We start from the raw sequence: 12,409 nt of genomic DNA on the forward strand, positions 1-12,409 counted from the left end.
AATATATAACAATAGGGTCATAAGAAAAGGGAGATATTTGACAAAACCAGTCCAAGAAGATTTTGATTATGTCAAACCGAACATAATTCATTTTACATATTAGTGTGCTAATAACCACGAGATCTGTAGTTCGAATCTCTTACTCTTATTTCAAAAAAAAAAAAAAAAAAAAAAGAGAAATTAAACGTGAACAAAAACGTATTCCCTGCAATTGATCAAAATGGGAATTTTATTAAATTGGAAGATAAATTTTGAATTGCTGCATATTATTATTAAATGATCTGGATAATTCCTGGATAAATACTAATTCATATTTAATTAAGATATAAATACTCGAGAATGAAATTATTTAAGGAACCAATATTTGAGGGGAATTTATTTGAGAGAGAAATTATTATTGAGTAATAACAATTTGGGAATTTATGATGAAAGATTGGTTTTTTTTCCCTCTCATTGAATAGTTAAAACGAGCCTAAATCAATTCACATAAAATTTATATCATAGATTTTAAAGTTAGAGGTTACATTTTCTCATACTCATTTACCATATAATTTTTATATATACTGAAAACTATCTTTGGAGAGAGAGGCACATTAAGTTTCAAAAGAAAGATAAAAAAAAAAAAAAAAAAAAAAAAAAACTAATAGGGAAAAAAATCAAGTTACATAAATGAATGAAAAATATAGTTCTAATTAACTAATTTCGAAGTACAATCAATTTTTTTCAAAAAAAAATCAGAAGTTTTAATTAGGGTTAAAACATAATTTTAATACAACTTAAAAGAATGCAACTTTTAATCTTAAAATAATTTCAACAAAAATACTTATTTTAAAAAAGAAAATTTTCATAGATAGAAAAGATGTCAAACTATTTATAGAAATAGCAAAAAAAAAAAAAAAAAATGATGGACATTGATAGATTTTTATCAAAGTTTATCATATAGTATCAATGATAGACTTCTATGAGTTTCTATCACTAATAGACACTGATAGACTTCTATTATCCTCTATCATTCTTCATCAAATAAGATTAAATTTTGCTTGTGTGAATATTTTCTTTATTTTTCTATTTTTGAAAATTCTTCTTTAAAAAATTCATTTCTTTTATCTCACACAATATTTTTCTTCATTAAAAAATGTGGCATATATTGTAATCTAAGTGTAAAATTATGAAATTAAAATAATGGGTAAATGATTTCACAATATGCATACTTTTCCAATAGAATTAGAAAACTTCATCTTTTAAGTGAAAAATTCAACTTTTGTCAAATATGGAATTCTTAATTACAAGCATCAAAGTACCCATTTAAGATAAATAAATTATAACAAAAGTATTAAATTTATAATATTAATCACAAAATATATGAAATCCTTAAATTTTTATTGTACTATATGCGTGCAACACACGTAGCCATTTACTTGTTGTATATAATAAAAAGTGACCATTCTCTTACCCTCTCTTTACTTTTTTGTTTTGCCATTTACCTATAACTAGATAAAATATATATTTCTGTTAAAAGAAAAGTTAGAATTATTCAATTTTAAAATTCTATATTATTCACTTTCTTTAATGGAAAAAAAAAAAAAAAGCACACGATAATTATTTAATTTTAAAAATCTATATTGTTCACTTCCTTTGTTAAAAAAAGACACATGATGGAAAAATTTCATGGAGAAGAGTTTATTTCATAGTAATCTAAAATTTCTATACAATGAATATCTATATTATCTTGTTTCGATTTGTAGGAATCTGATCCCTTGACATTTCAAGATATCCATATATTTGAGCATGTCCATAAGAGGAGATATCTAACTAATTTTTTATACATTTTTAAATCATGGTTGCTAAGTTTTTCATATCGAGGATATTCTCTAATGATATTTTTATCCTTAATTTTTCTTTTATTTATTTTTTTCTTATTCCACATTTTTTTTTATTGTTATGAAAAAATCATGTAAATACTACCAATTATTTTTTTTAAGAGAAAAAACGTTAAATTGAATTAACATTTGATAATTTATAGGAACCTCAAACTAATATATAAATTAATTTATCGTACAAAATATAACATAAAGTTAGTATAAACTAAAATCGATATATAAATATAATGTTAAATTAATAAAGACCAAACTGCTTGTGATAATAAATTTATTTTATATTCGATTAATATGTAAAATGCTTAAAGATTAGTAAGAACAAAATTGTTCTTTTGAAACAAACATACTTATCTAAATATTTATCTAAATACCGAGTGTATGTTTTTCAGGTATCTATAATTTCAGACATCTAAGAATTTTTATTATTTAGGTCCCGTATGGTAATTTTGATTTTTTTTTATTTTGAAAATTAAGTTGGTTTCTTTCCTATTTCTTAGGATGATTTAAATAGTTGAACTCTTAACCAAATTCTAAAAATAAAAACTACTTTTTAAAAACTAATTTTTTTAGTTTTCAAAATTTAGCTTGGTTTTTTAAACCATTGATAAAAAAATAAATAACAAATGAAGAAATTTGAAGGTAGAAGTTGTATCTATAGACTTAATTTTAAAAAACGAAACAAAACACTAAGGTCACGTCTAGTAACCATTTTGTTTTTTCTTTTTATTTTAAAAAACTAAGCATATTTCATTCACATTTCTTACCATAGTTTGCATCTTTCTTAAGTACGATGGTTAAATTATTGGCCAAATTTAAAAAACAAAAACAACTTTTTGGATGCTACTTTTTTTAGTTCTCAAAATTTGACTTAGTTTTTTAAACCATTTGGTGAAAAGTAGATAACAAACGAATAAATTTGGAGGTGAAAATAATGTCCATGGACTTAGTTTTCAAAAACAAAAACAAAAAACAAAACGGTTATCAAATGGGACATAAATAGTTATCAAATTCATGTTAGATTTTCAAAAAAACAAAGAATCCTTTTAAGATTTTATATCTTTTATATTTAATATTTTAATCTAAGAGAAATTACGAGGAAAAATAATTTTCTTATCCTCCTTTCTTTCTCATTTTACCTGAGTTCATCTAAATTAACTCAAATGTATATGAAATACAAAATTTATATATATACACTTTAAAAGTCTATATTCTACAGGTTTCACTTTGTAAATTTGTAATTTGTAAAATTAAATGAAGTAATGTAGTTAGCTTTGATGGTCACAAGCACAACTTATGAAATTGCAACTTGTTGTCCAATTTCAAATTGCATTATACTTTTATTACAATTATAAAATATGATGCATTAGCATCTTATAAAAAATAATAATTAATAAAATACAGAAATAGATGGGATACAAAAGACATTCCCAATTGCTATACTTTATTTACTCTTTTTTTTTTTTAATTTTTGGAAAGCAATTGTAATACTTTATTGTTTAAACATATGGAAAGTGACAAATATGTCAATTATTTATCCCAACCTTATCCATAGTTTAATTTAACAAACAACCATGATTAATACTTTAATTTACAAAAATTCCAATTACTTTTGACCAGAAATACAGTCAATTATGTCATTAACATTATGATTTTGACTAATTAATTATCTTTAAATAATAAATTAGGTAGTTAAAATTCTATTTAATCTTCTGCACTTTCATTTTTATTCGACCTTATTCTCTAAACTTTTAAAATGTTAAATTAATATTAAAATTAACTATATTTGAGTAGATAGTGGAATGTATTTTAAATTGACTTTTCCATAAATATAATTTTAATTTATCTAGTTAGCTACCTCTTTCTATCGTCCATTATAAATCATCACTCGTCTATGTGCAAAAGAAACTTATTTTATTACTTAAAATAATTTATTAAAATCAAATTAAAAACTTAGGGGGGGAAAAAAAAGAAAGAAAGTAGGACTTAAAAGTTTTCTAAATTAAGGAACTATATAATACAAACAAACCTATCAAAGATTAATCTCATAATTGAAATTTAATAAAGTTAACCACTATATAAAAAAAACATTTTGAAACATTTGGTGTGCTTTTAATTGTCTAATTTTAATATTTTTAATAAATTTTAAATTTTGGTCACATTATTGGTTATCATTGATTTCTTTTTTCTTTTTTTAATCCATTAGCATTTTTACTATACATTTTGAAAACATGTTCACATATTGTATTTTCTTACATAAAAATATTATTATTATTTAATTAATTCCTGCAAAAGTTAACTTCCAATGACTCAACTTAAGATTTATTAAAAATACAGAAACTAAAATTGGATAATTAAAACTATAAGGATTAAAATTGAACAAACTTTAGAATAAGAGACTAGTTTTTTAGTACAACAATTACGAAAAGAAAATTAATATTAAAAATACATAAACTAATATTAATGAAATAATATACCAATATGAGTGTAGTTCAACTGGCATCGTGCTTGTACTATCAACCTCGAAGTTTAGGCAAATTTCACAAAATGACCCAAAAACCAAAAACTTTTCTTCCAATAACTTCTTCCTAAAAATTTTTTTACTACTAATCTTTTACTTATGCAAAATTTCAAAAATACCCCCAATTTTAAAAATCCTTTAGACCGTTTGGTATCCATGCTCCACTATGAATACTTTACAACGATAGGTCCCTTCATTTCCTTCTCAAAGCATTTCTCTTCGAATAATTTTCTCTCAAAAGTGCTATCGTTTTCTTTTCGAACTTTAGCCGAGCACTCCTTGCAAGTTTGTCGCCGATCATCTCTACGCACTTGCCACTGTCGTTGTGATCTGAAAGGTATGAGACTCTTCTCCTTGAAGAATGGCCGACCCGGACGTTTTCAGGATGCTCCTAATAACCAACGAATGGCAAGTGCTTTTCCTTGTTGATATTCGAGGTTTGACTATCACATATTCATTCGTAATTAATCGATCGTTGAGAATACTAGGCGATCAGATAGAGAACACTAAGCGGGAGTTTAGATAATATTAAGCAAGCAATTAGATATTACTAAGCGATCGGATAGAGATTACTAAGCGATCGAATAGATAATACTAAGCAATCATTTAGATATTTATTGTGTGATTGTTTAGGTTTATATCGTGCGATCATTTAGGTTTATATCGTGTGATCGTTTAGCTAACTATTATGTGATCGTCTAGATATTTATATAGTGCGATCGTTTAGGTTTATATTGTGCGATCGTTTATCTATTTGTTATGTGATTGTGTAACTAACTGTTATGCGACGTTTAGGTTTATATCGTGTGATAGTTTAGCTATCTATTATGTGATCATTTAGCTGATTGTTACACAATCGTTTAGATATTTATTGCGTGATTGTTTAGGTTTATATTGTGCGATCATTTAGTTATCTATTATGTAATCGTTTTGCTAACTGTTATGCGACCGTTGAGATATCTGTTATGCAATCGTTGAGATATCTGTTATGTGATCATTTAATTTTGGTTATGCGATTGTTTACTAATTGTTGTAATGTACACACTTGTCAGATTGGTAAGATGGGCATCCTTGCTGAGAAATATTTCCCTGCTACAGTCTCTTGTCAAGTCCACAAAACTGCCTATGTGGTTAAGAATAAGTTGACAGATGAACAGATGAGATTGGATAGGAAAACTGTCTTTGGTCCACTGTTGGATATAAATCTTGTTTCTAATGGAAAACTTTTGCACCACTTTCTCTTAAGGGAGGTAGCATATACGAACCCAAACATTACACCATTCAACATTTTAGGGAAGAAGGTAACATTGTCCCAAGACGATTTTAACTTGATAACTGGGTTGTGACCGACCAGGGAAACAGTAAAAAAAGAAACAAGCAGTGAAAGGCTGCGATAACTCATTCTTATACCAAAGAACCTAAATGAAAAGGATAGTTCTTGTAAGGATGTGGAGACCGCATTCGAGAAGTTCAATTTTACTAATGACGGAGATCTTGTCAATATTGCATTGACATTATTCATCGAAACGATGATGATTGGAAAAGATAAGAAAATCCAATTCGATGTGAATATATTTGGTTGTCGATGACCTTGAAGTCTTTGTACATTATAACTGATCTTCTCTCTTTTATAAACGTATATTGAATAGCATGAAGACTATCATGCGCAGGAAGAAGAAGGTATATGATTCAAAGAAAGCAGAAAATGATCACCTTACCTCATATTACCGTATAAAGGGATTCACACTTGCATTCCAAGTATGTACTTTTGTTTCTGATTCACTTTAGTATGCATTGAACCTGTGTGTTATGTACGTGTAACAAAGTTCCCATATCGTAGGTTTAGGCTTATGAAATTTTATCCACATCAAGTAAATTCATAGCCACCAATGTCAGCAAGGTTGCAATTCCTAGAATTCTTATATGGACTTATTCTCGTGCTCCATCTTACCAATCATTTAGAAATAAATTTTTCCAGCGAAAAAAAGTAAATAACCGATCGCTTTTGACTTGTTCATTTGTTTATAGTTTCATGCATTCTGACTTGCTCAGTTGTTTATGCACAGACTATTGTTGTGTCGAGACTTGTACCTACTACAGAGGAGATAAGGTACAAAGAGGCCTGACTGGAAGGACTTAATGTGGTTCATGTTGTTGGAGAAAGAAACATCGAAGGGGTTGAACACTCCATCGGTACTCACGAGTCCTCTGAGGGGCACAAAGAGCATGAACCTCATGTAGATCAACATATAAATATGCAACGTATAGAGCCAAAACCATGTATGTCGGTTCAGACTAACCCTCTGAAGGGAAAGAGGCAGCAGAAGTCCTCAAGACGTCGTCATTCCAAATCCTACAAGGTCCTTAGGGAGGAAATTAAAGAAGTTCACAAAGATTTAGCGAACTTGACAACCATGGTTCGTCAGATGGGAGATACATTTACCGTCCAACATCATTTGATGGGCCAACAACTGAACAAAATAAAGATGATAGCCTATCGTCTGAATGAGATATGTTTGTGTACAGTCGTTTAGATATTCTCAAATGATAATGATCGTTTACATAGTCTTATAAGATTGTTTAGATAATCTAAACGATCACTTATATTTTCTAAATGATCGTTTACATATTCTTAAATGATCGTTTAGAAAACATAGACGATCATTTAGGATTATTAAACGATCACTTATATTTTCTAAGTGATCACATAATCTAAACGATCACATATTCTTAAAAGATCACTTATATTTTCTAAATGATCATTTACATATTCTTAAATGATCATTTAGAAAATATAGACGATCGTTTGAGATTATTAAATAATCGTTTAGATAGTCTTAAACGATCACTTATATTTTCTAAACGATTGTTTATATATTCTTAAATGATCGTTTAGAAAATATAGACGATCATTTAGAATTATTAAACGATTGTTTAGATAGTCGAAACGATCGCTTACATTTTCTAAACAATCATTTACATATTCTCAAATGATCATTTAGAAAATATAGACGATCGTTTAAGATTATTAAACAATCGTTTAGATAGTTGTAAACGATCGCTTATTATTTATATTTTTTAAGTGATCGTTTACATATTTTTAAATGATCGTTGAGAAAATATAGACTGTCGTTTTGGATTATTAAACAATCATTCAGATAATCTAGATGATCGCTTACATTTTCTAAACGATCGTTTACATATTCTAAAATAATCGTTTAGAAAATATGGACGATTATAAGAGTTCCTTCAATATCAAACAAATTCGAATCGATATTCAGTCGTTGGTGTATGATACTCACTGATTCACCGACTGTTATATAATTTCCATAAAATTTTAGAAATCGCCCAATAATTGATAAGTGATCACCCAACTATTTATATGTGTTCGCTTAGTATTATATATGAGATCATATAAATTTATGAACGATCATTTATACAGTATTACACTATCGTTTGTACAATACTACACGATCATTTATACAGTACTACACGATCTCTTATACAGTATTACACGATCATTTATAAATTACTACACGATCGTTTATAACTTACTACACGATCGTCTAGTAATTCATGAACGATCATTTATATTGTAGTGAATGATTATGTATATATTACTATACAATCGTTCATTTAATGTTAAACAACACTTATTAAGAAAGCGATATGGGACAAGAAATATTGAATATCACTTACATTCTCTCTGTTTCTAAATCTGACGATGAAAGCGATTGACGAGAATATTGGACTGAAACTCTGAGATAACACTCCAAGAGAATAATGAGAGGATTTCGTGGGGAGTTCGATGAAAGTGAGTACTGAGAGTGACCTTGCATTGATAGAATATTAGTTGGGAATAAATGCTTCGGTGAAATGTTGATGTTGCATTGAATACATATTGAAAGCTTGAGAAATGGTTGGAGGAACAAGATGGAAGGGTTTGGTCTAAAGACTTTTTAAAATTAGAGGTAATTTTGAAATTTCACATGGACAAAAGGTTACTGATAACAAAATTTTTAGGAAGAGGTGATTGGTAGAAAAAATTTTGATTTTTGGGTCATTTTATGAAATTTTCCAATACTTAATTCTAATTAATGAAAATTAGAATGTAATTTAATATTAGCCAACATAAACTAAAACATTGGGCGTCGCCCGCTGTTTCTAGGAATTACTTTTAACAACTGAAAACTTGCCACGTCATTTCAATAATCATATCCTTTATTCTTGTGGGCCCAAACTTAATTTCTCTCGACAATTCCCTGCCTAAAATTCTGAGAAAATACTTATTAATTATATGTCATTTAATAATATATTATTTTATTTTATACCTTTTACGCCATTTTTAAATATACTTTTTTATACTAAAATGAGTATAAATTCAATTGACGTAGTTTTAATATCATTGCAGCATTCTATTAATTCAATACACAGATGTAATATGACCAATATAAAAAGTTTATATTATTGTAGTACGATAAAATTTCTCTAAAATATCATATGGAAGAATCTATTAAATCATACTTTAATTACACCACAATCCACCATTAAAAGAATTGGTTAAAAATAGTCGATTTTATTTCATTTTAGTAATAAAATTTTAGAAATAATTCATTTTAACTTTCAATAAATTTTAAAATTAGCCTCTATAATTATTTTATTGTTAATTTTTCCAAAATAATAAAACTCTCTTTTAGTATTTCTATGTATAAATTGTAAAATTAAATTCTTAGTTTTATTAACTAATTTTGATTAACAATTAATTTTAATATATAGCTTTAAGATTTATTAAAAGTATGGGTGAAATCAAAAGGAAAGATTGTTTTTATAATTCAAGTCGAATTGTAATTATTTGATGAAAGGAGGGTAAGATGGTAAATTCAGTAAATTGTGTGGATATTTATAAAAGAGAGCGGCTTTAGAAGGAAGCTGAGAGAAACCGGCGTTTGCTTAGAGAGAATTTCTGCTTATAATCTCTTTTTCGGATTTTCCATTTCGGAAGAAATTTTCTTTCTTCAATTTTCTGTTTGAATATGATGATAATCTGTAGGGTTTCATCTCGAGATTTTGATTCTATTTGATTCATCGTTTCAATTTTTTGTTGGATTGTTGAAACTCTGTTTTTTCCGGGAAATTACGACGCCATGGGAAAGCTTTCATTCAAGGATTCGCTTAAAGCGCTTGAAGCCGATGTTCAACATGCCAATACTCTGTAACTCTCTTCCTCTTTTTCTTTGTGAATCAAAATTTTTTTGAAATTTTTGTTTCTGCAACTGTTTGGCTATAAATTCGAGAATTAAGAAACTGATGCTGAAATGTGTATTGCTTGATTTACCTTGTTAACTATCTTTTTCTAGCTATGATTTTCAAGACACATGTTCTACAGTCGACAGTACAATGGACTGTTTACTTCTTGAAACAGTCTACATTGTTGAATGTTGGACAAGGAATATAAATATCCTTCAGTGAATTGTTGAATCAAATTAAGAATGATCTTAATTGCTGCATAGTTGTTTAGTTTCACGATTTCTGTGTGTGTGTGTGTGTGTTAATTGATTGTGGTTTTTATCAGGAATAGTAAGGAAATTTAATTATTGATTGCTCTTTTAGTCGGCTGTGTAAAAGTTGAGCAGTAGGGAACTGAAGAAATATCTGAAATTTGGAGGGGGTGAGGAAATTCATATGAAATAGCAAAAACAATCATCAAATTTTCTCTAACTCTGTTTTTTTTTTTTTTTGGTTGATCTTTTCCTCTTTGTTTTGCAGTGCTTTAGACTGTCCAAGAGAGAGTGATGGAGCTTGTGTTCAAATGAGATTATCATACAGCCCTGCTGCTCCCTTTTTCCTTTTTCTTGTTCAATGGACTGATTGTTACCTTGCTGGTGCATTGGGGCTGTTAAGAATCCTTATCTATGTGGTATGTATGATGTATGCCTTTTACATTTTGGTTCTATTTGGCAGTGATTACCAGTTGGCTATTGGTCTTAGTTTTGTGTGTTTTTTGTCTTGATATATTTTTTTTTTCTTTTCCATTGAAGACCCTTTATCTTTACTAACTTTAAAATATATCCTGATTGACAACTAAAATAAATTTTTTTTTTGAAACAAAGAAGTCTGATTGTGATGTTCAATTTCTTGACAATGGAGGTAATTATAATTTAATTAGTTCTTGTCTTGTGCAACAATGCTTTGATGCAGACTTATCCAGATGGAAAGACCACCATGTCCATTTACGAGCGAAAAGCAAGCATTAGAGAATTTTATGGTGAGTGAGTGCAGCCTAAGTGAATTTTTAGTTTATTTAGTTAGAAATTTTGGTGCTATAAATCTGTTTTGGAACTTAGATTTCTGAACTTTTTCTTCTTGTTCTTTTCTGGTTGGGGTTTTAATGGATTTGGCCTTCTCATCCACAGTGGTAATCTTTCCTTCTCTTCTGCAACTTCAAAAAGGCATCACAGAATTGGAAGATAGAAAGCAAAAAGAAGTCTGCAATGCCAGGTACAACAGAAGGGATGAATTTGGAAGGGGGAAACTGTCCGAAATCGACATAGAAAGAGAGAAGGAGTGTGGAATTTGTATGGAGTTTAACGGCATGGTTGTTTTGCCCAACTGCAACCATTCTTTGTGCTTGAAATGTTATCAAGACTGGTAAGTATTTGTTTGTGATTAAGGTCATGTTTGATAGCAACTTTCATAAGTGAATAGATAAGTTTATTCGTTAGATGTCCTTAAAGTTATCCACATTTTAGACCAGCAATATTTTATCAAAGTGAGCCTAGCTTAGTTGTAATTGACATAGCCACTTTGAGAAGTGAATAGATAAGCTTATTCTTTTAGACGTCCCTGAAGTTCTCCACTTTTTTTAGGCCAACAATATTCTCCCAAAGTGAGCTTAGTTTAGTTGTAATTGATATAAACTCTATCTAAAGTCGGAGGTTCGATCCCCGTTCTCACAATTGTTTTACTATAGAAAATAATGAAAATAAAAAAAAAAACTATGGATTTAACATATCTGTCGGCAAGTGGAAGTAGGTCTAGACAAAATGCACTCTCTCTCGTGGGGTAAAATTAAATTCTCTTGTTGGATTTGAAAAATCTTCTTTAACCATCCTGATGTCTATATAGTTTTGCATTTATTGCTAGCATTCTCAAATTCATATCCAACCTCATCTTCTTTCAATCTTTCTATGAATGACTAGAATCTTGTCTGTCTGTTTCCATCTTCCAGGCGCGGTCGTTCTCAGTCGTGTCCCTTCTGTCGGGATAGCCTCAAGAGAGTCAACTCCAGCGACCTTTGGATCTTCACAGACAAGAGTGAAATGATTGATCTAACTTCGATTTTGCAGGACAACCGGAAGAGACTATTTGCATACATTGATAAGTTGCCATTGGTTGTTCCTGATCCAGTGTTTCTTCCTATTGATTCTCATATTAGGTGAGAGAATGGTGGACAAAGTTTTTTCAATCTGTGAGTATTAATTAGTTCTTATCCCATGAAATGTGTGAGTATTAGGTGAACTTTCTGTATATATAATTATAGTTTGATGAGATGAGTTAGGAAATGTAAATAAGGGTTCTCTGGCTAATGCTAGGATGTTGCTAATTTTCAGTTTCTTAGCTTATCAAAGTGAATGATTTTGGTTCACTCAATTGTCACATTTCACCCTCCCCAATCAATCAATGCAAATCTTTATTGAAATATCTGCAAATCAAATTATTACTATATATATAAATACACATAGTTGTGGATAGGGACAGAGATTTGTTTTGTAATCTTATGCTTAGGTGGATCTGGAGGCTACTTGTTGGGATATTTTGGGCTTGTCTAGATATTTTGGTACTCCAGCAACCAAAAAAAGAACAAAAAAGTTTGAAGAATGGTCCTGCATCCTAAATCTAGTTCTTTCTTTTTATTATTATTATTATTGTTGTTGTTTCTTCTCAACTTTTTAGACTTTTAGCCTGGACATGACTTTAAGCTTCGACATGTCAAACATAAAGTAAATAGCTTGAA

At 28.9% G+C, this 12,409-nt stretch overlaps 1 protein-coding gene across 1 annotated transcript; it reads left to right on the forward strand.

Moving 5' to 3' along the window:
* Positions 1–9,331: 9,331 nt before the first annotated feature.
* On the forward strand, positions 9,332–12,096 carry LOC120082572 (E3 ubiquitin-protein ligase AIRP2). Its single transcript, XM_039037809.1, has 5 exons — positions 9,332–9,607; positions 10,162–10,312; positions 10,594–10,660; positions 10,809–11,043; positions 11,624–12,096. The coding sequence occupies exons 1-5, from the start codon at positions 9,540–9,542 to the stop codon at positions 11,832–11,834; spliced, it is 732 nt and encodes a 243-aa protein (XP_038893737.1). The 5' UTR covers positions 9,332–9,539; the 3' UTR covers positions 11,835–12,096.
* The last annotated feature ends 313 nt before the right edge of the window (positions 12,097–12,409 follow it).

The sequence above is a fragment of the Benincasa hispida genome, chromosome 8, assembly GCF_009727055.1.
Source record: "Benincasa hispida cultivar B227 chromosome 8, ASM972705v1, whole genome shotgun sequence".
Taxonomy (NCBI): Eukaryota; Viridiplantae; Streptophyta; class Magnoliopsida; order Cucurbitales; family Cucurbitaceae; genus Benincasa; species Benincasa hispida.